This window comes from Dermacentor andersoni, chromosome 9 (genome assembly GCF_023375885.2).
Source record: "Dermacentor andersoni chromosome 9, qqDerAnde1_hic_scaffold, whole genome shotgun sequence".
NCBI classification, from domain to species: Eukaryota; Metazoa; Arthropoda; class Arachnida; order Ixodida; family Ixodidae; genus Dermacentor; species Dermacentor andersoni.
Genome location: NC_092822.1, coordinates 126,862,521 through 126,889,604, shown reverse-complemented (window position 1 = coordinate 126,889,604; position 27,084 = coordinate 126,862,521). Strand labels below are relative to the sequence as shown.

The 27,084-nt window shown below is 44.9% G+C and overlaps 1 protein-coding gene across 1 annotated transcript in view; it reads right to left on the bottom strand.

Moving 5' to 3' along the window:
* Window positions 1-224: 224 nt before the first annotated feature.
* The window catches only part of LOC129384480 (uncharacterized), a 62,273-nt gene continuing 35,413 nt past the window's right edge, over window positions 225-27,084 (bottom strand). The window contains exons 2-4 of the mRNA XM_055069968.1: window positions 24,824-25,001; window positions 13,634-13,704; window positions 225-975 (exon numbers count right to left, since the gene is read on the bottom strand). Coding sequence (XP_054925943.1) covers window positions 300-975; window positions 13,634-13,704; window positions 24,824-24,970 — 894 coding nt within the window. The 5' untranslated portion in view covers window positions 24,971-25,001 and the 3' untranslated portion in view covers window positions 225-299. The remainder of the gene's footprint in view (window positions 976-13,633; window positions 13,705-24,823; window positions 25,002-27,084) is intronic.

The window sequence follows — 27,084 nt, the reverse complement described above, 5'->3', positions numbered from 1 at the left end:
AAGTGCTACATGTATACGCAGTAGCATCACCTCTCGGTACTTGTCTAGCTTGTCATTTAGCGAGAGCACCTAGTCTAGGATACTATAAACAGGTGTATCAATTTCATTGCGAAACAATTACCACTAATGAATAATTCAGTTCACATAATAAACCGGCAGAAAAGAATTATAACCCACTGTATGTTTTTATAAGGTGGAGATGGAGAACACGGACAGCTTTCGCAACGAAAATAATTTTATTCAGGTTCCGCCTTCAAGTGCCTAAGTGGATGTAATACCTTGGATGCTGCCTGCTGTCTTCATTGATCACTACTCATAGCCACCCCAGGAGTCCCTGACGTTGCAATTTCGACTTCCTCCGTGCTCAATGCTTGTGCGCTGTCCGAGACATCCAGAGGCACCACGGTTGCGTCCATGGTACTCGAGAGGCTCACTACCGGGCTGTCAGAGAATTTCATCGCGAACATGCCTTCGTCACCAGACGCGTTCGTGGCCTCATCCGAGCTAACATGGCTTCTTCCTCCATCGCCACCAGCTGCTACACCAGATGCATTGACCGGCTCCGATGCCGCCACGGCGGTTTCTGTTTCGAGCATTGAATATTCGTGGTCATGGATCTCGCTCGTTGTGTTCAGCGTACCGGCTTCCGAAACCAAGCTATGCTCAGGCGCACTGGAACTGTTCGAGTTCCCTACAGCCTCGTCCGAGCGCACGCATCCAATAGCCTCCGATGCGTTGCAAGTTGGGTTCGCCATTTCCATCGAGACTGTGCTCTGAGCAGAGGACCCATTGACTACGTTTCTGACGGGGGCTGTAGCCAGCGGTGTCTTCGCGCTAAGACTCCTCCTTGTCGCAGCCACCGATATTTTTGCGGAGAGCTGCTTCGTATCCTTCCGTGCCAAGATGACAGTGCCAATGATGAGGACTACCATGAAAGCAATGACCGCCGCACCCACGAGGAGGAGTAAGATGGGCCTGCAGATTGACGAGTAGCACTGATTAGCACTTTTATGACTAAAGCTGTTTCTTAGGAAAGCAACTGCTGTCCTGTTACAAGATTCATCTTTACATATGTATGCATTATAACGCGAAGGTTGTAGGTTACGTCCTCCATGGCAACAAGTTATGACTTCGTCCACTTTCGTTTCCATTGTCTTCAACATTTGCTATACTTTACTTCCAGTGCCATCCAACTACCAACTACCCCTATGTCTCCCTTGGCTTGATCGCCTGTAGGCAGTACACTCACGTGCCTATATATATATATATATATATATATATATATATATATATATAGGAAAAATAGCAGGACTTTACTGACGTTTCGGCCTTCGTCAAGAGCGCGATTGGAAGCACACGGAGTGCAACACACACACACACACACACACACACACATATATATATATATATATATATATATATATATATATATATATATATATAGTGAAGAAAAGAATACGACGTACGTTGAATAAGCACACTATATTTGACTGACGATTCGGCTTGCAGACCAGCCTGTGACTTTGCCAAAGGCTGGTCAACCAGCCGAAGCGTCAGTCAAGTATACTGTGCGTATTCAACGTACGTCGTACTCTTTTTCTTCATTTTGCTACCGTGGCCAGCGTGATTTCCACAGCCATAAATATATATATATATATATATATATATATATATATATATATATATATATATATATATATATATATATATATATATATATATATATATATATACACTCATATCTTAAGAAGCCAACAAACACTGACACTAAGGTCAACATAGGGTAATTATTTCAGCTTGATCAATAAAATAAAGAAACGATAAACTAATGGAAGTGAAAGTTTATGAAAAAACAACTTGCCGCAGGTGGGGAATGATCCCACAACCTTCGACTTACACGTGCGATGCTCTACCAATTGAGCTACCACGGCACCGTTTCATCATCTACTTTCTTGGGTATTTATGTTTCTTAATAGAACCCTGGGAGTGTTAGCCAGCACTACCCCTCACTGACCTTGGCGACGGATGCGAAACCTCCGTTCGGCCGTAGGCGCCATGAGAACGTGATCTTTTTGGGTGAAGGCAACTGGTCAATGAGCCACACATGCTATCTGAAGGCATGAATGTTGCCGGATTCGAGACCCTCGTTATGTAGTAAACTAAACAGATTTAACGGAGGGTCCCGATTTTATTAACCCTATCATAAGAACCCAACAAATACTGCCACCAAGGACAACATAGGGGAAATTACTTCTGCTTAATACTTAGTTAAATGGGGTTTAATGGCGCAAAAGTGGCTAAAGCTATGCTGCGCCAAACACGAGGTGTTTTAAAATCCAGTTTATGAAGGAAAAGGCTTTGTTATTAATCTATAGTTTATGTAAAAAGCCAGTGTCATATCGAAATTTACGGACGTCACATAATGGCCCTAGCGGATCATCACCTAAAATTAGAGCAGGGTGTAAAGGTATGTGTAGTTGATGTAATTTGTGCAAACGTGCTCGTCTGTGTGCTTCATTATGTGTACATGTAAGTAATATGTGCATAACTGTTAGTGGCTCTTGACATTTCTCGCATGTTGTTGTGCCTTCTTTCGTAAGTAAATAATTGTGTGTGAGGTGTGTGTGCCCAATGCGTAGTCGGCATAAAACTACTTCGTTGAACCGCTCCTGATGATAGCATGACTTCCACTCGCCAACTATGGGTTTCCTGAGATGTAGATTGTTGTCGGCACAACGGTCCCATTCGCGTTGCCATTTTACCGTTAAGGCTTTTCTTATTGCACGGATGCTATCTTTATATGGGAGTGTTGTGTTTGAAATGTCTTTGTGCGCTGTCATCAATGCATATCTATCAGCTGCTTCGTTACCCGGTATCCCAACATGGCTTGGGACCCAGCAGAAACGAATTGACTTCCCGTATTCGTAAAAAGCCACCATGTTTAAGATGTCTCCAATCAGGGGTTCACACTCAGATTTCAGATGTAGTGCCTTCAGTGTGCTTAAAGAATCTGTGTATATGACTGCATTTGTGTGTTCAACAGCGCGAATTTTTTGAACAACAGCCCATATAGCGAAAACTTCGGCCGTGAAAACAGAGGCGTGTTGTGGCAATCAAATACTTTTTTCCCAATTTTCCGTTATGACCCCTACACCCACGTGTTCTATCGTTTTGGAGTCATCAGTGTAATATTGCACGTTACTTTCATATTTGTCCTGAAGTTCACGGAATTCTTGTGTAATGGGGGGTGTTCGCGTGGAGTGTCTTTCTGCTTTAAATGTGTCAACGTCCGGTCACATAACGGTTCAAAATCTTACACAATAGCACAAGTATACCAGCATTACGTGCCTGATATGTGCTTTATTTTCTGTCCGCGTGTTCATTCTGCCAATATTCATTAGCAAATTATTTGCATTAAACTGACTTGGGCCTGCAAAGTATGTCCATTAAATGTTTTTCCGGTGTGCTTTCATCTATCTGTAAGCTTACTGCTACCTATCATTCGCGGGTGTAAGATGTTGGACTTGAAGAATTATAGACCAATCAGCTTACTGTCCGTTGCCTACAAACTATTTACTAAGGTAATCGCCAATAGACTCAGAAACACCTTGAACTTCTTTCAAACCAAAGGACCAGGCAGGATTCCGTAAAGGCTACTCAACAATAAACTATATTCACACTATCAATCAGGTGATAGAGAAATGTGCGGAATATAATCAACCCTTATATATAGCTTTCATTGATTACGAGAAAGCGTTTTATTCAGTCGAAACCTCAGCAGTCATGGAGGCATTGCGGAACCATGGTGCAGACGAGCCGTATGTAAAAATACTCAAAAATATCTATAGCGGCTCCACAGCCACCGTAGTCCTCCATAAGGAAAGAAACACAATTCCAATAAAGAAAGGCGTCAGGCAGGGACATACGATCTCTCCAATGCTATTCACAGCGTGTTTACAGGAGGTATTCAGAAACCTCGATTGGGAAGAATTGGGGATAAAAGTTAATGAAGAATGCCTCAGTAACCTGCGATTCGCTGATGATATTTCTTTGCTTAGTAACTCAGGGGACGAATTGCAATGCAAGCTCACTGACCAGGAGTGGCAAAGCAGAAGGGTGGGTCTAAACATTAAACTGCAGAAAACTAAAGTAATGTTTAATAGTCTCAGAACAGAACAGCAGTTTACGATAGGTAGCGAGGCACTCGTAGTGGTAAGGGAATACATCTACTTAGGGCAGATAGTGACCACGTATCCGGATCATGAGACTGAAATAATCACAATAATAAGAATGGGCTGGCATGCGTTTGGCAGGCATTCTCAAATCGTGAACAGCAGGTTGCTATTATCCCTCAAGAGAAAAGTGTACAAAAGCTGTGTCTTACCAGTACTCACGTACGGGGCAGAAACCTGGAAGCTTACGAAAAGGGTTCTACTTAAATTGAGGACGACGCAGTGAGCTATGGAAAGAAAAATGATGGGTGTAACGTTAAGGGATAAGAAAAGAGCAGATAGGCTGAGGGAACAAACGCGAGTTAATGACATCTTAGTTCAAATCAAGAAAAAGAAATGGGCATGGGCAGGACATGTAATGAGGAGGGAAGATAACCGATAGTCATTAAGGGTTACGGACCGGATTCCAAGGGAAGGAAAGCGTAGCAGGGGGCGGCAGAAAGTTAGGTGGGCGGATGAGATTAAGAAGTTTGCAGGGACAACATGACCACAATTAGTACATGACCGGGGTAGTTCGAGAACTATGGGAGAGGTCTTTGCCCTGCAGTGGGAGTAACAAGGCTTATGATGATGATGATGATCAACTAGCTAGGTTGTTACTGCATAAATACATAAACAACATGCAGCCCATGCCCAACTAACTCAAATAACCCAAGAAGAGCTTACAATAGCTCATGTGCCATGTGCATCCTGTGTGAGCTTATTTTCTATGTGTAGAGCAATCAAAATAGAACATGCATGTGTGATGTTGACAATATCAAACAGACTGAAGTCGATCATCTTTGTTTGCTGCCATGGGTGAGAGAGGGAGCATGCCCATGATAGTACTGCTTAATTTTGTGCACTTTGGTAGTGCTTTTTTTATATTGTTGTAATCTTAAATTAAGTACGTCTAAGTAGTAAAATTGCAACAGATTGGCCACCCAGGCTGGCAAGAAAGAATGCAATTGTGTGATTTCACTCAAAATAAGTCCTCTTATCAGCAATATAAATTATTTGCTTTGAAGTAAATACTACCCTTGGAAACATCTCATGAGTATATATCTGCATAAGGTTACCGCTACACGTGCATATTGCTTTTATGCCTATCATAATGAATTGCTCACTCATTGCTTAACTTTCAATCCCTTCCTGCATGAAGGTAACAATTTATGCACAACCCTTTTTGCACACGGTGAGAACTTCATTCATCGGTGAGCACCATTTCAGCAACATTTAAGGTTATATCTTGTTCGCAAAGTTTATAAGCTGCAAGTAATAAATTTCTAATATGCATGTTTGATGCCTCATCTTTCGATTTAAAAAAAGGAAAAGCATTTCATGCATCCAAGTGTTTAAGAACGCTCTTAAAATTGTCAGAGGGGTAAGAAGCATGAGCAAGCAAATGCAAGCGCATAAGCAAGCTGTACTCGGTGCCTTACATGCGTGCTCAGTGGCAAAGAGCTGTGTCTTGGCGACCTACGCAGCCGTACTCCGCGACAGATGTGCATGTGTTCCGTATTCTTGTAAGCTGTCACTAGCACTACAGAAACTGCGCCACCCCACCGAACACGAGGATTTCGGACGAATCACTTCCGGCGACGCTATCACTCTCGCGTGACGTAGAACGCAGCACGTTGGATAATTCGAGAGGTTTTGCTCAACCAGCCAAGACAGAGCGCACTGAAAGTAATCGTCCGAGAATACGTCGCATGTTGCGGCATGATGCGATTGCAATACATCGTTAAAAGGTGGCGCAGATAAGAAAATGGGTGCGATGCAACACATGTGGCTCCAGAACATAATGTGGCAGCCTAGAGTCGCATTTTCACCGAGAGGCAGAAACTTGAAATCACATCTGCAAAAACATGCCAGCGTCGTCTGCTGGAGCGCCTCCTCTACGTAATGGAGGCGATGTCTGCTGTCAAAGGTAGTTGCCAACCTTGAACACCTTTTCTCCGCCGAATGGTTGCCAGCTGTCAACAGGCCGCGTCGCCCAATAGGAGAGCGCGTGCGATCTGCTCGTGCTGATTCAGCGTGCATCAAGTTTTGCGACACCATCCGCCTTTTAAGCGTCCGCTCGCAGGCGCACGAGGGCGGGAAAGACGGGCGGATTCACCATGTTTGGGCCCCTATGCCCCAAACACTGGCACGTGTCGGAATGCTTCGGCACGCGCCGAAGCGTCGAGAGCGTCAAAAGCGTCGGTAGGGAACAGGACGAAGCGTGACGACGCGCAGTGATTATGTCGACTGCCGATGCTAGAAGCTCGCCGACGCGAGGCGAAGCTTCACCGGCGTGCACCAATGAGAGGCTGCGACGCGTCGCCGGCGTCAACCAATCGGAGCCTGCGCAGCCTCCGGCTGCTATGCCTATGATGGCCGCCCATGCAAAACATGTACCAAATGCGAAGGTGCCGACACCAACGATCATCCGAGTCCTTTGGACGCACAACGCGCGCGACAGTGTTCCTGAAAGACAGTCTTGTAATAGTAGGCCGACAACGACACGACTGATGACCGTGGGTTGTGGCAGTGCGACGTGGATCCGAAGCGACTTCGAACGACGCCGACTAATCCAACTTGCCCACTGGGTTCCGCCGGGCTCAGTGCGATCGTCTGCTAAAACAGACAATCGAATCGCGATTGCCGCAACGTCTGTGCTCTTTGTATGTATATTTTGCCGTGCTTAAAACGAGTGGAAACATGTTTACGAGCTCCTAAATTTGGATAATCAGCACTCGTCTACCGCCGATGTTGTTTACGTTACGCTTAGGCCTAGCGCGTCCATCGAGTTCGCAACTGGCGAGTGAGCGAGCCCATCAGAGAAACTCTGTCGAAGGAAATGAATTTTCAGTTCTCTTTGTTGCTGCAGTGATTTAAAATATGGCACTCCTGACTTTGTGCGATGCGGTGAATGAACCGTGTGGAACTTGGGGTGGTAAACCACGGCATGTTTCGTGTGGTCTCGGGTGAGTCAAGTTTAACGGGTAAGCTCTGCGCTGTTTCCAGTGGCAAAGATAACTTTCGAAAGCGAAAGACACTGGTAGCCGAAAAATGGGAAGTACGTACATAATCAGCCATGCCGCCCGTTTCAGCTGAAAGTGCGCTCTTCTATTCGGCATGTGGAACCATTTCAGTACAAGGTCACTGTACTACTTCACTCACTTCATTCAAGTGCACGCGTCCTTTGGGCTAGTTGAGGATAAATCGCTCGTGTAGCACTCAGGCACACTGGCGCACTGAAGCATATGTGGTAGCGCAGTCATGCTTGAGTCAATGTATCCTTATACTTGAGCACTGCAAAAAGAAATGATCTGTTTGCAACGTGTGCCCCGTGTGCAATGCATAGCAGGACCTACATCATGCAAGGCCTATGCATGTAGCAGCGTATACCAGGATTGCTTCGATCCCTGCTTCAGAAGCAGCAGGTAGAGTCAATGAAATTGTGATTGACTTTTTACCTCACTTTTTTTATGGAAAGTGTAGATGGTGTGAGTGCATTGTGGGTAAGGTGAAAAGGTGTCATCAGGGCTTTGTGCAGTCGGTATGCTTAAACTGCTGCAATCCCTTCAGCTTCTACTAAAATTATAATATATGAAGACGCCAAATAAACAGACACACACAAGAGAAGAGAACGGGACAGGGCGCCTGTCCCGTTCTCTTCTCTTGTGTGTGCCTGTTTATTTGGCGTCTTCATATTTTATAATGAACAGCTACCAACTAGCCCAACAAGAAGTGCTTTTACTAAAATATTTCTTGCTGCGATACTATAAGTTGTAGTCAGGACAAAGATCTATTCAAAACCAAGGCACTAATGCATCTGCACAGAATGTGTTTGATTTACAAGTTAACACTTACACAACTGTATGCCGATGCACAGCATGTGTGCTTGAAATAAATAAATTCCGTAAAGGTGAACGACTGGGCCTACAATAACAAGCCTTGTAATATCACTGCAAAAAGTGCGGCCATGCGTATCAGTCACAACAAAACTGCTGCGTCTCCAACCTACTACCTCGGAGGCACCTCTATAAAGACTGTTCGGGCCCTTCCCATTCCGGGTGTAACATTCAGCTCTTCTCTCAACTTTTCCGCATACGTCACCAGCACTGCATGTAAGCATCGGACCATTCTCGGGTTTGTGTCCTGTGTCTTCCTTCCCTGGTTACCTAAGGTTTTTTGAGCACTCTACACTACTATCATTCTGTCATGACTTGAGTACTGCTTGTCAGTATAGTCCCCGTACCAAACTCGCGATGCTAGCTTGTTCAGCGCCGGACAACACGGACCCTCTACTCCCGTCTTTTTGGTTGTCGCAAGCTCATGCAAGCCTACTAAACTTGCCTCAAACCCCTCAGGTAGCACACACTGCAATACCAGCGCAGCGTTGCACTAGTCTATACTACAGCGTGCTTGACGGCTCTCTGGACAGCAGATCTTTCTTCTTCAGTTCGTCTTAACTAGTGGCCAGCACAGCCTGAGCCCTAACCACGCCTGTATGGCCCGACACCACAACTCCATGATTAGATCTGGCATACAGAGCTTTCTTTCTACTTCCCTGGCCATTTGGATTCTCCTTCCTTGCGACTAGACTGAATTGGCAATCTTATGTGTTGTGCACCCATCGACTGTGTTCGTCTGAGCCGTGCTGTGTGATGGAGCAAGTGTGTGTGTGCGTGCATGTGTGTGCACGGGGGGGAGGGGGGGAATTGAAATTCCTGCTCTAGATGGCTGGCTATCAGACGCTCTAACATACAGGTATCAGCCTTTTTTTTTTTGCCTAGAGTGCCAAGTAACCATTAATATTATATTTATTATTATTATTATTATTATTATTATTACAATCATCACTACGACCACATTGATTGTGTTGAAGCCAGTGTGACACATATTTCAAAATATTTCTTGAGCTTTGTGCGCTCTCACTAAAAAGAGCGCCAAGGATGCACGTCTTCTTGATGAAAATGGTGATGTCTGAAACACTGCTGATGCCTTTGCAGAGCATTTCTGTTTGCTATATGGCGTGAAATATGATTCAACTAACCTTCCCAGTCTGGCATGGTGTGTTCGCTATCTGACAATGAAAACCTTGTTTTCAAGTGTATGGAGTGCCTTAAACATTCCCTTTCTTGTGGTGCTGATGGTATTTCTTCCGCAGAGCTTAACCCATTGAGAAGCTGTCTACACAGTTGTGCACAGCAGGGTAGTGCATCAATAGCAAAAGCACTGATGAAAGTAATGGTATTTCAAATATGTTTCATACATCTTGAAACACTTATTCTTGGAACTGTGCGGTCACTGCATCTTTCGCATCAAACGTTTGTGAGAACTTTATAGCCATAAAGTATCGGAATTGAAATTCATGCGCTCCGTAGATTCCGTGGACTCAGCGAGATGCCGCGACGAGCCCGCTCGCCATCAAAATTCCTTTGAAACTTGGTGCTCGGTTGGGGTCCCAGAGTTATGTGACTTCCGGCGCATAGCTGTGGCCTCAAAATCCAGGCCGAGTTCGCAATGTGCACGCTGAAATGTCTTTTTGAGCGCGAGAAATACATTCTAGACGAAATCCAGAACGATTTCCGACGCCGGGGGTTGTTTCGGTTGGCGGTGCATGGACAGCACGAAAAATTTTCGGGGAGGAATTTGAGCCCCATAAGCCCCCCCCTTCCCCCGCACACCCCTCCCCCACCAATGGGCGCGCCCCTGATCTAGAGAAGTCACTGGAGCACAACCAACTATGAAGTGCGGAAGAATGGTCTAACAGAAAGTCTGAACAAGGCGCTCGCCAATAAGTTAGTGGTCGACGTCGAACACAACATTTGGGATGCCATCCTTCTGTACGTAACGTTAGCTTACAACACAGCCGTGCAAGAAACAACAGAGATCACACCATTCAAACAACATTTGGGATGCCGTCCTTCCGTACGTAACGTTAGCTTACAACACAGCAGTGCAAGAAGCAACAGAGATAACGCCATTCAAGATGCTTTACGGAAGAATCCCCACGAGGACTTTTGACGCCAAGCTACCGCACGTCACCGATGAAGAGACTCGCGAATTCGCCGCATACCCGTAGCACACCGAAGAAGCATACCTGCGCATAGAGCATCAGCAAAGGACGCAATGCCGACACTACAGTATTCGATGACGCTGCGTGGAATACCAGACCAGGCTTGGGTTTTGACCCCGATACCCCGATGAGGACTAAGTGAGAAAATTTCGCGACGCTTTTTCGGACCGTGTAAGTCATCCGATGTATTTGTGCAGTGGAACATGAGTTCTTGCCAGACGGAATTACGCAATCGTAGCGGCCGCACTCGCGACCCGAAGTAGTTAATGTTGTGCGTCTTAGGACCTTCTGCAAGCGCTAACCTACTCTCAGGCTTTGTGCATTTGTTTGTTTGTTTGTTGTTTCTCCATACTACATGTGTTCTTTTTGTTTTTTATTGTGACAGCAATTCTATGGACACTCCAAGCGAATTCTTGCCGTCAGCGTCGCCACGAGCTTCCGGGTGTATATATAATACATGCTATATGCCGCGCCATGCTACATGAGATGCGCACCATGCTATCACTAAGGTTGTTTATAAAAGTTCTTGCATCGTTGTCAAAATTAGAAGATCTTTTAGAAAGGTAGCCCACAAAGAAATGTAATGAAGGGAAAGACTGACAGCGCGTGTCTTTTATCTTAAATCTTTTCAGATTGAAATATTAAATGTGCGAAACAGTAACAGAGCTCAAACGCGAAAATTATATAATTTTAATAATGAGGCTCTGCACTACCTCGGGATCAGCCCAGGAAAGAGGTTTGAATTCTACCCGATACAGGAAAGCGTGGTAAAGCCGCTAAAAGGACGTCAGCTTTAATTAATAAGCATAGATGAAATTGCCCAATGACAGGATTGAAACAAAGGACCCTTGGCACAACAGCCAGTTTTTATTTAGCTTACGTTTGCTTCAACTGATGCTGCCACTACAGCCACTAGTCTTAGACCCCGTGCAATATCCTAACATGCTGCTATCGCATTCATTGTTTCGCCCTTCTGCGAAGCTTTTACTTTGCTCTCGTGTTTGTAGCATCGGTACGGTGCTTTTAAAGAGGCGGGCATTGACACGTGTACTTATGTATCCTTTTCTCGGGGACTGCAATTCACCCGCTAACAGCTTACAGCTATCGCTCAGCGCAAGACGCGCCTTCATGATATGGAACTTACTCGACTGCAGTCGATCATTCTATCTGTTATGTTCTCGCGGAACCTTGCGTAATCAGATTGTATGCGCGACGCGAATACTGTAGTAATTTCTGGGAGGCACGCGAGCGCGAGCGATTACCCTGGAACCTTCGACGAGTCATGTATGAAAGCCGATGCGCTGCACCTGTACATGAGGTTTTCGACGATCGCCGACTTACTCGGCGCTATCATTCTGCTTGACTTCTTTTTTCTGGGAACAGTAAATAAAGAGTTACTTTTAAAGAGGCCAATAAATAATGAGCCGAATAAACAGTTACTTTCGTGATTCACAGTTTTCTCTACTATGTACTTCACCGCCACTTCTACGTGACACAATACTTGTATAACTTGTAATGAGACTAGAAGGCTTTTGCGAGACACGTCCCGGCGAAAAGCGGCTGCAGAAGTTACATTCGAACAGTCGACTCATTGAAAAATGGTGAAGATATTAAACTTGAAAAGCTTGCAAGACATTTTACGCAATGCGTCACGACTTCAAGCTAACCAGAAAGTTGGAAGTTATGCCAACATTGTACTAATCCATAAAGATGGAGACGGTAGGGAATGAAATAATTATGTGTCTGTTGATATACTTTCCGTATTGTATTAAATAGTCACCAAGATAATTTTCAACAGGATCGGAGAAACACTTCACTTTATTCAACCAGGCGAACTGGTTCGTTTAAGGCAAGGTATTCTACAATGGAGGGCCACAGGGGAGACGCTGGGAGAAGCCTTCGTCCTGATCGCACACATTAAAGAAATTGACTGATGATAATGGTACTACACAATCTGCGGCATCGGCCAACGAGGACGGTTAGAACAAGTAGTCGTGGTCCGTCCCCCCGTTCCCCTATAAGAAAAGGTAAACGTCTTTATAAGTAAATGTAATACTAGTGTAAAGCAGCGCTACGGAGCCTTAGGAAACATACGATAGGAAAACCAACACAAAAAATTGCTTTCTCATTCAGGTTGGCTTCCCTTTCATGCTGTCTCCGCATCGTTATTTCATAGCGCTACTATTTTAATTGGAGCCAACAAATATATGTAGTAAAAACGTAGGTTGGATGGATCAATTCAGAATCATGCACTGCAATTTTGCTAATATACGTGTGCAGTGTCCCTGGCATATTTTTTTTGTATATTTGACCAGGAACGAGTCTCATGTATAAAGCGAATTTTTCCAAGATTCGTCAATCCAGATGGTAGCGGTAAGGCAGAATTAGAGAAACTGCCCCATTTATCCTTACGAGCAGGTGAACGAGAAGAAAGGCAACCGGGTGACCCGATTTTCGTTAGTCATGACCACGTGAACTCAAGGAAAGCATACGGGACATGATTTGTTGTTTTTACTCCAAAATATATAAAGACTGAAGCCAGAGGAAATTATAGTGGATGAAAAAATATTTGCCGCCAGTGGCAGCAGAACCAATGTCCTGTGCACAAGACGCGCGATGCTCTAACCTCTAACTGAGCTACAGCGAGGGCTGTGTTATTCATGTCGACAACACTCTAAAAAACGCTTGCACCCCTTGAGACTTATCTTGTCCCCTAACAATAATGGTCACCTATTTTGCTTTCATTTCCTTTCTTTAAAGCTGCGGCCAGTGTACTTCGGGTTCACGAATGACATGCGTGTTATCAGCGTGACAGGAAAGTAGCGAGCGCCGAGTTTTGCACGGAAATGCGAGAAAGAAAGGTCACGATTAATGTACACGAGCAATAAACGCCCCGAAATGTTTATTCTTTCTTGAGAATGAAGATATCACCCTAATGAAGATCGGGATTTATTGGCATCCCCTCTGAAATGTGGTGGCGACGTCACCTAGCCTGTTTCAGCGTTAGTCAGCGCCACTCATACCCATGTGAGCGGATGTGGCACATCCTTTTTGACCGCAGGCACAACATAATACGTAAACTATAGCGGCAGACAGCTGGACAATAAACTTGCGCTTCGTGAAAGCTCCGAAGCTGCCGAAGTTGAGACCCTGGCTGTGTAATTACCGAGAAGATAGGGAACCAAGGGAGCTAATTTTCTTTATTCAGTACCATATGAATCCAACGTATAATGAAGTCGAGAAACAAACAGCGAAAATTATTGGAGATGTTTAATTTAAAAAAAAGCTATAGCATGCCACAAATAAATCACCGGTGGAAGCAAGAACATTTTTATGGCATGGACAGGCTTACTTTTTCGGGTTCCTCTCTTCAGTGACAGGTACAGCGCCGATAACTTCGGATACTAGAGCGGACCCCTGAACCTGAAAAAAGAGGATCGTTATGTTGCACTAATTGCACCTACGCAAGGCAAGACACTCAATGAGGCAAAAGTTTATTAGAAGCCTTAGTGTTCATTGGGGACTTGGTGGCTGTTGTGAACTTTGTGTTTGTCAGTGGCCGCTGTGATGTAAGAATGTTCCCTTTAGGTTGCTAAAAGGCCGCATCACCACAAACATCGCCCAGGCAGCGCAAGAACCAGGAATGGTAAATTTCCAGCCAGCACATTTGAACGCATTGCGCTAGATTGGCTATGCATGCTCGTCTGTTTAAAAACAATGACATTCTTAGTAAGGAGTAACCCCTTCCCCCCTTTACCGCATCGGGTATCCTAGCCTTTTTCGGTAGCCGATACCGAAGGTTGGGAAGCCTAAAATTGTGGGTTGTGGCCGTAGTTGTGTGCAGTCTAAAAATGTGGGCCAATTTCGTGCGTGTGTGCTTTCTGAAAATGTAAGCCGATATTGAAGATAATGCAGTTTTTTTTTTCTTTAATTACGCAGTCCGACGCTTTTCCTACTCCGCTCACGCGAGTCAGTCTAGGCTGAACGAAGTGATTACGAGCAAGTTTTGGTAAAACCGACTCCCACGGTGCGTGGCATCAGCAAAACATGACACTGCAAAATATGACAACATACAACGTTAGTTGCCAAATTTGACCTATTTTCCAGCTTTCGCCTCTCGCGTTTGGTAAATGCGAAACCGTCGTAGGTGCTAACTACGCTGAATGATCTAGTAGTATCAGAATGTCATAACGAAACTTTCCGTTCCGTGTTTCGTTCCGAGTGAGCGAAGACGGCTCAGTCCTGATTCAACACGGAAGAAAAAAAAAAAAAACATAACTGTTAAAAGTGGTTATTACCGCATCTGAATAATTACAGGGAAACAACATACATTTATTTTGTAAAATGATCGACGGTGCTGCTAAGCTGCACGCAAATAATACCTTCTTTAGACAACACGTAACTAGTGGTTGAAGATGAGTTAAGCACATTCAATGCTAGAAGCTACATGAAGCGATGCTTCAGTTAGAACGAGACCGGTGAAATTATTGAGGAAAGTTAGAGGGAGTCCTTTGGCCTGCTACTCTTCTGTGCGACAGAAAGGGAAAGATGAGAACAAGAAAGCTAGGGTAGTGATGATTATTATGACAAGACTGTGTACACGCTCTTGTCCGAATGGGCCAGCCTTGAATCTGACAGATCCTTCATGCTTGCCTCCGTTGGCATGTCCTGCCAGGGGTACAGTAATATATGTATTTTTTCTGAACGGCCGGTTGTTACTTGGCGCTAAAGCAAAGGTTTGTGAACATGGGTCCCGAGTCCATATTCACAAAATGTCCTTGCGCTAGCATTCTTCGTAAAAAAATTTCACGCAATTCTGATGCTTTGCCAATCCTGGACATCATAAAGGCAAAGGTGGTCAGCCAATGGCAAAAACAACTTCCAAAGTTAGGTATTATTGTGCAACTTAAAACACACGGACGTAAGAGAAGAACACACACGAAGCGCGAACTTTCTATTAAATTTATTGTGCCACTGAATCGGTTTATATATAGTGCTTCACATATTGAAACCGATTCAGTCGCCCAATAAATTAAGTTGAAAGTTGGCGCTTGGTGTGTGTTCTTCTTCTCTTACGTCCATGTCTTTTTTGTTGCGTAATAATCCTTGAGTAATGCCTTACCAACTTGCCCGGAATGCTGCTCTCACTTACAAGCTAAACGTTTTGTGAATTCGTCCCCAGGACTCTATTTGGCAGGAACACAGACGAGCGGCCAAAATTGAATTTAGGGGCAACCGGCACGGCTCTGACACTTATGAGACTGTCATTTTGTTTTCTACCGGGAAGACTTCTCATAGTATGCAATACAAATCTACAAATTGCTGTTTGAGGTGCGACATTGGAATGCGAGCCGTCGTCTTCCCCTTCGTATAGCTGTGCACAACCTTTAAACATCGAGGCAAAATTATAAGCACTCTACCCGTAGCGCTCCATCCTGCAAGTTTTCACCAGTGGGAGCTTTCAAGAGGGGACCCGGCCACATATGTGAATGTTCTTGTGAAATGCCTTTGTTTGCACTATTTTCACTTGCACGAAGCAAGCTCCCCTTTTCTCTCCCATTTCTTCAGAAAACGTCACCACCAAGAAAGCAGGTCATGCCGTCTGGTATAACACTCGCAACAACACAGGATAGTGGGCAATGAGAGCTTCCATTTAAAAGTGATGTTGCGGAAACACATTTGAGAAGCAATATGTTATTTCTATTGCACCTACCTCTACGATTAGATGCACAACACAAATAGGAAGCGCTTTTTTTTTCAGTCATTGTATAGAGGTCTCCTCCTAACAACAACAATAACAAAAAAATTTGATGGTGGTAAATTTCAAACGCTTGCGAGTGCATTACTAAGTCATACCCTGGCTGTGACACGTTCAAAACCGTACGAATAGTGCTCCTACTTCTGGTTCAAGGCCCAATTAAGTGTATTTACAAATCAGTTAGCATTGTTGACTAAAGGGTCTGAGCGCAGGAGAGCACGAGGACAGAATAAGGCACATTCGACGCACAGGCATAATTGAGCCACAAGTGCAAACATTATATCGGTGAAAAGCCTCAGAAACATTGGCCGTCTTGCATCGAAAACTGTTTACTTTTGTTTTCAGTTTGACTCCAGAGAGAAAAAAGTCGTAACATTCCGGTTCAAATCTGTTTCGAGTAAAAACAACGTTTTTTTTTTTTTCGGTTTGAGGTCCTCAGTTTAGTTTTGGTTTTACCCCCTGATTGCGATAAACCGAGTACGCTGTCAAACACTGCCGGAATAATTAAAGCAGCAAAACACGCACATACGCCGCGCCCCCACATTTCGCTTTTTCATTCATTTATTTATTTGTTTCACATACCTTCAAACGCAAAGGCATTATAGAGGCGAGTGGGGCACATGCGAAAAACAATAACAACGATTACTACAAGTTTATATAAACAACAAGAATACTGTGGCATAATAATTACATAAACCTACCGATATCTGAACTGGACAAAAGGAAAATACGGCGCGACAGCGATTGCGCAACTAACGCGCATGTCGCTACGACGTTCACAGTTGGAAAAAAGCAAACAAGATCCGGCGGAAAAGTTCGCTGTGTTCGATTGACACGATATCATCAGGAAGGTAAATCCAGTCGTTCGTTCTATGTGGAAAAAATGAATATAAAAACCTGCTTGTGTGACAAAAAGTGCCTGTTACTTTAACATCATCATCAGCCTGGTTACGCCCACTGCAGCGCAAAGGCCTTTCCCATATTTCTCCAACTACCCACGTCATGTACTAATTGTGGTCATGTTGTCCCTGCAAACTTCTTAATCTCATCCGCCCACCTAACTTTCTGCCGCCCCCTGCTACGCTTTCCTTCCCTTGGAATCCAGTCCGTAACCTTTATTGACCATCGGTTATCTTCCCTCCTCATTACATGTCCTGCCCATGCCCATTTCTTTTTCTTGATTTGAACTAAGATGTCATTAACTCGCGTTTGTTCCCTCACCCAATCTGCTGTTGTCTTATCTCTCAACGTCACACCTATCATTCATCTTTCCATAGTTCGTTGCGTCGTCCTCAATTTAAGTAGAACCCTTTTCGTAAACCTCCAGGTTCCTGCCCCGTATGTGAGTACTGGTAAGAGACAGGTGTTACACACTTTTCTCTTGAAGTATAATGGCAACCTGCTGTTCATGATCTGAGAATGCCTGCCAGACGCATCCCAGTCCATTCTTATTCTTCTGATTATTTCGTTCTCATGGTCCGCATCCGCAGTCACTACCTGTCCTAAGTAGATGTATTCCCTTACCACTTCCAGTGCCTCGCAACCTATTGTAAATTGCTGTTCGCTTCCGAGACTGTTAAACATTACTTTAGTTTTCTGCAGATTAATTTTTAGACCCAATCTTCTGCTTTGCCTCTCCAGGTCAGTGAGCATGCATTGCAATTGGTCTCCTGAGTTACTAAACAAGGCAATATCATCAGCGAATCGCAAGTTGCTAAGGTATTCTCCATCAACTTTTATCCCCAATTCTTCCCACTCCAGGCCTCTGAATACCTCCTGTAAACATGCTGTGAATAGCATTGGAGATATCGTATCTCCCTGTCTGACGCCTTTCTTTATAGGGATTTTGTTGCTTTCTTTGTGGAGGACTACGGTGGCTGTGGAGCCGCTATAGATATCTTCCAGTATTTTTACATATGGCTCATCTACACCCTGATTCCGTAATGCCTCCATGACTGCTGAGGTTTCGACTGAATCAAACGCTTTCTCGTAATCAATGAAAGCTATATATAAGGGTTGGTTATATTCTGCACATTTCTCTCTCACCTGATTGATAGTGTGAATATAGTCTGTTGTTGAGTAGCCTTTACGGAATCCTGCCTGGTCCTTTGGTTGACGGAAGTCTAAGGTGTTACTGGTTCTATTTGCAATTACCTTAGTAAATACTTTGTAGGCAATAGACAGTAAGCTAATCGGTCTATAATTTTTCAAGTCCTTGGCGTCTCCTTTCTTATGAATTAGGATTATGTTAGCGTTCTTCCAAGATTCCGGTACGCTCGAAATCATGAGGCATTGCGTATACAGGGTAGCCAGTTTTTCTAGAACAATCTGCCCACCATCCTTCAACAAATCCGCTGTTACTTGATCCTCCCCAGCTGCCTTCCCCCTTTGCATAGCTCCCAAGGCTTTCTTTACTTGTTCCGGCGTTTCTTGTGGGATTTCAAATTCCTCTAGACTAGTCTCTCTTCCATTTTCGTCGTGGGTGCCACCTTATGGGTGCCACTTGTGTTACTTTATGACGGCGATCAACCCGAGATGACAGATAAGTACGTGCTAGAATGAGCTCCCTGTTAAGGATATGATGATGAAATACTCTCTTCGTAGTTATAAAGATGATAGACACAAGTGGCTTTCCATAAATGGTGTGCTAGAAATACAATCATAGTTTGAATGAATGAAACAAGTGGAATTATCTTGTGCTATTTCAAGCGAATTAACAAGAATAGCATTGTATGGGTCCCAAATAGCAGCAGCGTATTCCAACTTAGATCGAACTAGTGTTTTATACAATAGTACTTTCACTGATGAGGGAACTTGCTAAAGTTTTGCCGCAAGTAGCCTAACATACAATTGGCCTTATTGATTATGGAGTCCATGTGACATCTCCAGGATAAGTCAGATGATATAGTTACACATAAATAGCGGTAGCATTAAACTTGTTGTTCAAGCTGGACGTTGTTAAGGATATATGCGGGAACACACACGTCGCGTGATGTAACCGTGATCAGCTTGCATTTCTTGGGGTTTAGTTCCATGAGCCGCTTTTTACACCAAGCGGCGATGTTATTTAGATCAGTCTGTATAATTTCCTGGTCGTTATCATTACGAATCTCCGGATGCTGTAAACAGTCATCGGCGTATAGATGAATTGAAGATGACACACAACCGAGCGCGTCGTTATTCGATATTAGAAAAAGCAATGGACATAACACAAAGCCTTGTGGAACTCCTGATGCTACGTTAATTCAGAGTGAATCATGACCGTTGACAGAAACATATCGTCGGCGATTGATTAGAAAGTATTCGAGCCAGGTGAGTACATTACGGTCAAGGTTTAAAGAGGAAAGTTTCCGCGTAGGCTGCACTTGAGTAACCTTATCAAAAGCCTTCCAGAAGTCCAGAAAGGCGCAATCAATTCTGGAATTCTTGACTTGTATAGAGTACAAGCGGTGAGCAAAAAGAGGTCATTGAGTTTTGCAAGAAAACGAACGCCTGGAGCCGTGTGATGCCTTGTGATGACGTAAAGAAAAATTTTCATTCCAAAAAGTTAAAGATATGACTGTAGAATACGTCCTACATCAGTTTGCAAGGGATACTTGTTAGCGAAATGGGTCAATAAATTAATGGAGAATGTTTGTGGCCCGATTAATTAATAGGAACCACCCTCCGAATCTTCCAGTCAAAAGGAAGGATACCATGATCAAGCGACTATTCGAAGAGTTCAGCCAAAAGGTGGGTAATGTTTAGTCTGTTTTAGAAATGTATAGTTGATACTGTCAGTTCCACAAGACGAAGAAAGGTTTAGCGAGTCCATTAAGTGTACTAAAGTGCTCGAATATGATAGGAGACATGAAAGGATTATCATGATGTGACATAGATTTAACACAATCGACACGAAGAAAGTCGGCGGCTGCGCGTCCGTGCTCTTCCCGCCCGCCTCAGGCTTAGCTGCTCGATGCGCGCCGTGCACTTGCGCGAGCAGCAGTGTTTTGTGAACGGAAAAATGTTTATATTGCCACTGGATATAAATTGCCACCGGAATATAGCAGCAAGTTCCTAATAAAAAACAATGGAGTGCCTCCGTCGGGATGAGCCCACTTTTCCGAGTACTCTCCAAATGGTTAAAAAATTATGGGGTTTAACGTACCAAAACAACTGTCTGATTATGAGGCAAGCCGTAGGGAAGACTCCGAAAATTTCGACCACCTGAGGTTCTTTAACGTGCACCTAAATCTAAGTACACCGGTGTTTTCGCATTTCGTCCCCATCGAAATGCGGCCGCCGCGGCCGAGATTCGATCCCGCGACCGCATTCTGCGAATTGTTGCTACGACGCTCAGCCGGCATGTCTGCAATTGTCGTAACCGAACAGAGTGTACCATGTGTTCACCGGAGTGCAAGCAATGTCGCACCGCAGCTGCTGGACCTGCAGTACGGTTCAGGACATTGTCAAATTCCGCCGTATTGCCAAATGTGCCATCTTCTATGCTCTGATTGGCCCAGAGGGTTGCTTCAGCCTCGCTGATTGGCTAAAAGTGTCGCCATGCTCTAATTTTGAACAGCGGAATCTACAGAATAGTGTAACTATGTAGTGATGATGAAGAAGAGTGCAGCAAAATCGTGAATGACGAAACCAAACATTAATTGGGAAAACCTGTGCCCACAAAAGCGAGTGACAGTTGAAACAACCATAGCGGTGAACACATTGGGCAATCGCAGAACTCTGATCTGCGGGTCCAGCACGTTGGTTTTGTACATGAGCCGTCGAAAGTACCAGCGTAATCGCTGGTACCCGGGTGTTTTGCAGAGAGTACAATGCAATTCGTCTAGTGCATACAATCAGATGACACCAGGTTTGGTGACAACAAACAATGGACAAAACAGTGATAACATACGAGAAACTTCAGATTGAGGAAGGCGCGCCTTGTGCTGAGCGATAATATTTCAATACTGATTGGCTCGTAAATAACATTCACCAAATATATATATAAACAATCATTTTGCGCGTGTCAATAGCATGCTCCAACATTCAACAGGCTCAAGCTTTGCTGGCCGGCAGCGTGCCAGTCTGTTGAGGTTCAATGTTAGTACCTTCGACAAACCAAAACGCAATCGGTCGCCGCGTGCTTGGGCATGCGCTGCAGCAGGAATCCTTTAATTTTGTACGCTATTTTGGCACCCTTCTCCAGCTGTCAGCGTAGCACGCACTTGGCGTCAGGCTGACAACAAAGCCAAGGCACTCCAATACAAGCAGGTAAGCGTGCACTCAAGACAAACTGTGTGCTTCTTTGCATCAGTACCCGCAGCCCCCGACCACGAATGGCTGTAAATTGGGGTCTTCAATTTTCGCGGCTCTCTGGCGTGACTTGTTTTGCTTCGTCGGCCGTTGTTAGGCGCCTGTTTTTGAGGAGAAACCGGCGAGGAAGACCTAGCTCTTGTGATGTGTCTTGAGTGGACGGCCTCTTGTATATATGCATGGAAATGGAGAAATTATTTTTCTAGGCAACCACTGCTCTAAACTTGGTGGACTTTATTGTACTTAAAAAATAAAGAAGGTAAAGTTAAGTTATTACTTTAGAGGAATACTTAATTTAGGTTGCTAATCTTGTTCAACAAGTGTTGGAAATAGCAACATTGAATAAACTAAAATGTCGTGTTTACAACTTTGTAAATCATCAATCCAATAGTATTTCACAACTTTGTAAACCTAAACCTTACCCACTATAAAATCGGACAAGAATAATGTATTTAATTGTTCTCCTAGTTCGTGAGTAAGAATACTGCAAACGTTCTAACAACTTCACGTCAGCTGTAAATTTATATATCAAGTTTGTCGTATTTAGATTCTCTAGCAGATGTAGCTTGCAGAACCCCGATGTCTATTTTTGATGCAGAGTAAGCAACTTGTAAACCTCGTTCGTCAACATTTTCAGACCTCATTTTCGGTAAATTAAGTAAAGAAACCAGAGTCGTAAATAAATATGGTTAAGGAGCAAGCTCAAAAAATTTTTTTTCTGCAATGTAACAAATTTCACTGAAATCGGTCCAGCGGTTGTCCAACAAAAGCATTCCCTAATTGTGTCTGTATCTGAGAAGGGCAAGTGGATTTTCCGCGACCTAAAGCATGATCTTTAAGGTTAATCCTCATTTCGCGGTCGAACTAGCGATGAACGCTTCTCCAAAGCATGCTTCAGCGGAGAACGCCGTCGCCGATCCAATCGCACCAAGATCACGTCCCGCCTATCGTAAAAATGTTAGCCAATCAGAACGACGGATTACGAGAACCAAAGGAACAGGAGTGGAAGCTGCTCTTGCTAGTAAATAACCGACCAGCCCTTTTACAGAAAGATGCCGGCATAGCCGGTCCTGTGGTCGCCTGCAAGCACGTTCGCTGGAGTTTTGTGAATTTATTCCTTGCACGAATTGAAGTCAGCAGACCTTTATCTGAGCGAGAAAGTCTGCTGTGTTCTTATGGTTTATTTCCAATCGAATTTGTATAAATCAATCGTGTGTGTGCGTTTGAAGTGTCGGTAGGATCCGAATCGGCCTTTGTAGTTGAGTTCTGTTTTCTCAGTACTCCTGCGTAGAGAAAACTAACGTGACCAACCAACCCCTTAGAAAGTTGATTTGTCTGCGAGTCAGAAGGCAGATTATCCCGCGTTGTCTATATGTAGCGATACTTCGTCCTTGTCAGCGCGTCCGATTTCGTGCACTCCGTACACTGGCGCTCACCGTGTTCCCTTCCGCCCATTGTTGTTTGCGCCAAAACAATCACATTTATAGTCTACTCAGCCGTACAGTAGACGCTACTGCAGCCACGCTTCTTTTTTTTTTTTTTGTGGAAGCTCATCATGGTGCTTGACAATGCAACAGAGCCCTTCGGTTGTACTGTATGGAGCTTTTTGTCCACACGGACTGTTACAATATCCGCGAGTTGAAAACAAAGTGAGCAGGCGAGCTTCGGTGTGGCCGTAGCGCAACTCATTGGTGGGCGGCAACGAGGCATTAATTCCCGCAAAGCGTGGACTCCGCCGTCTCTTGTCGGCCCGGATGTGCGTGGAAGTAAGGGTGTACCCTCTGCTGCGTTGTACCACGATGGCACCCGGTGGGCATCGCTCTTTCGGGGAACATTTCCGTTGTATGACGCTTTCCTAATCGCTCGCGTTTTTAATTCCATCAAGTGTGCCTGTAAGTATTATCCTAACTGTCCTTGTTCAGTTTGCTAACGCCACGTGTTGCTTGTCTAGAGATTCAGCAAATATCAGCAACGTGTTCAGCAACAGCGGCTGCATTTCTCTAATTCCAAGCTCGTTGGTGTGCTGCCATCGATATAATCATAATTAGCACATAAAGGACACATCTTCCAAAAACAAGTCCTCCCCCCTCAAAAAAAAAAAGAAACAAACAAAGAAGTCGCGCTGCGCCTTTTGAATAGCCATGAACCAACTCGACCAAATCAAAGTTTTACTAAAAGCCAACACCGGGTCCTTGTCGTTGTATAAGGTTACGGAAAGAGGAAAACAGTTTTTGACAAATCTCAACGCAGCCGATTTGTTGTTTTAGCACATAATGTTTTACTCCACATAAAGTCATCGTAAGAAGTGTCCATGTATTTTTTGAGCTTTCTGCAGCATTAATCTTGGAATGAAAACTAGCTGGCGGGTACTAGCATCGTGATTTTCATTTCTATTTAAACGGTCTGCGCTGCACATGAGGTGAACTGAAAAGAACCCGTACGATAGAAAAGCGGCAGCCGCATGCGTGTCAGCGGAAACACCTGGGGCTGGGACATGGCGGCTCGTCACGCGCCGTCCATCCGGTGACTGTGCCAGGGTTTCGTGAACGGAACAACGTTTAAAAATCAGTGCCAACATCAAGACCAACTCGAGATTTTCGTAATCGCATAGATAGTTACTTATTACTATTTATTTACACTTTTCTTGTTAGACTAAAATAGGGCAATTGGATCATAACCAGCCGGAGTTAAACTATGCGTATGTGATATGTTTTTGTTCATGCCAACTTGATGATGGTATTTTTTACGTCCAGCATGCAGACGGAATTGTGCCATAAATTCAGTATACGCAAGCCATAAGCAATTTATGATGGCAAACTGTGAAACATGCGTGTGATCTGTGAACAGAAACAAAGTCTATATAGTCAGTTGACGCTGAGGGCATTGATGCGATGGCAGACAGCGAGTTATGAAGCTACAGCGCGGAACGCCACTGACCCGTCCACGGGGTCAACACTGGCTTGACTATTACGCGACTGAAGTTGCTCTAAGTTAGGCGGCAAAGGGATGGACCAATACTATCTTGGACTGCAGTTTATGGCAACGCCGGGGATTCTTCCTCCCGGTATCTGCCAATATGAAGCCGCGTTTGGCCCACTGTTTATATGCTCTAATTATGTCTGTCTTGTGTTGCATGTATTCGTAGGGGAATTTGCTAGAGCAATGGCTGTAAACGGGAAGAATCAAGGAATATTTTTTTATGGAGAACGCACACGTGGCTTTGCGTTCCTACTGTACCTGTACTAGCAGTTTTCGTTTCGCATTCTCTGTCTATTAGCTCTATTCGGTGGAAATAGAAGTGAACTTCTTTCGCTTTTTCTTTTTTCTACGTGTATTGCTGCGCCTCTTTGCCACGATATTCAAGAAACTCCAATAGTTGACACAGCATGTAGCAGCGCTTCCGCGTTCGTGAATGAAACCACGATATGCACAAGCAAGTGAACGAAAGGAACGTGCGAGACAGCCAGTATACACAGTGACGGTGCTCACAGTGGCGCGACTGGACGAGGATGCTGGCAGGCGGCTGGAAGACGTCGCCGGCGAACCCGCAGGCTTGGACACCGTCACCGAGGGTGGCGCCGTGGCCGACTCCGGCTGCGCGTCCTTGCTCTTGCCGCCCACCTGGGGCTGGGACATGGCGGCTCGTCACGCGCCGTCCACCCGGTAACTGTGCCAGGGTTTCGTGAACGGAGCAACGTTTAAAAATCAGCGCCAACATGCTGCGGCACAATTTTATAGGCCTAGCACGACTAGCAAACACGGAAAGGAAAATAAATCAACGCTATTTTACTCTCGTGAAGTAAGCGGAAATAATACCACAGATATAGTGCGCTTGAACAGTGAACAAAAATTGTTTATTGCGTCTAAAATTGAACCAGCCGAGGTAAACAACGTGTGTCAACCAGTGACACGTTGCCGTGAACAATCGTCCACGGAAAGAAATTGCACTTGAAAGTATTAGTACGCGCAAACAAAGGCATGCACATCTGTAGGTTGCCTAATGAAAAATCTCTTCTAGTTCAGCTTTGCCCAAGCGTGTGCAGGCCAGCGGAAGATTGGCTAGACTAGGATTGGCAATGCAGCTTATGCTTGGTGACTGACTGTGGTCTAACGTCGGCCAACGGCGACTACTCTGTGCCCACTTCTGTGGGCAGCTTAGCCAACGTTGTGCTTTGCGTTAACGGACAAGGTATTGAATAGGTCGGAGTGGTCTGCAAGATTAGCCCTAGGAGAGTTAGGCAGGGCCGATCAAGGCGGCGGATCTACGCTCTTCTAACAGCAGGCGTGCCGTTGTACTTGAGCAGGCGACTGGCAAATAAACCCTCGTAGATCACCTCAAGGCATCGAGACTGACGGGCTCTCGCCTTGCAATGACGGGAAAGAGCAAGCGCATTTTTTTGGTCATCGCCATCAGCATACTTTTACATTTGCTGCATGACGAATGCCTCTCCTAAGCGATATCCAATAACACCTGTCTTGCGCTTGTTGATTACACTTTCGCCTGCGAATTTCCTGTGTAAACAGGAATCAGCTAAGGCAAGTGGGGAGTAATTACATAACGCCTCTCCAAGCGATATCGAATTAAGCTTTAGGAATTCGAACTTGTGCTTGCACAATTTCTGATTTCATCGCCCACGTAATATTCAGCCGACCACGGCTGCGCTTCCCTTCCCTTGGTACCCATTTTGTAACTCTAAGGGTCAACCAGTTATCTGTCCTACGTATTACATGGCTTCTTGTCCTACGCATTGCACGGCAGTCCCTTTTGCCGCCGCACTTGCAATACTTGTAATTTAGCAGTTGCGAATACGCGCTCGTGATATACAGGAGTACAAACGAAAACCCGTGAAAACTGATATAAGTGCAAATGTAGAGGCAATATATGGGTGCTAACTACGACATTTTTTGCTTGATGAAAATTTCTATTGTGATCTTTGCTACTGTTGCCGCTACGTTATTTTTTCCCTGATAATGTGCGTGATACTGTAAACTATCTCATCGTATTTTTCTCTTCCTTTTGCGCGACAATTTCGTTTCTCTGCGATACAGAGCCCACAATACTACTCGTGTTTAAAATAACAACGACGTGCACGATGCGCTCGCTTTGATAGCAAAAGCGGGCATCTCAGTGGGTACAATCGGCAGCGCGTTTCGGGAGTTATTGCGGCCAATTTCGTGAATGCTACGTGCCGTTGCGACGCTGTTTCTCCCACCTCGACCGACGCTACTATTGGGCAGCGTGGCGTTGCCGGCGGTCTACAAACGTCCAGTAGAGTATATGGCGACCATGCAACGAGGAGACCACTTGTAGGGTGAAACTGGCACTGTTTATTCAAAGGTCGGTGAAGGATAAGCAGAAGAGAATGAATCATTTGAAAAAGTACATTGCGGGGCCCCTTAAATAGGTCAACTAAAATCGTAGGCAATATCTTGCTCGGGCCAACGTCACGTGACATGCACCGAGTCCCCCTCGGTGCTTTTCGGCTGCTCCCACTTTCCTCGGCGATGTTGCAGATCCCTGTTGTTGCTTTGCGGCTGCTCTTTCTCTGCTGGGCGAAGTTGCACGCGCCCGTTCTTTCTTTGCGGCTGCCCCCACTTTCCTAGGCGACGTTGGTGCGCGCAAAAGGCTCTCCCGTAGAGTCGAACAGTTTGCGGAAGGGGTTTTCCCGCACAACAGGGAAAGCATACAACAGGGGCACAACAGGGGCCTGTAAACTTTGCGGGGCGTCCGCAAGACCGGCGACCAGTCG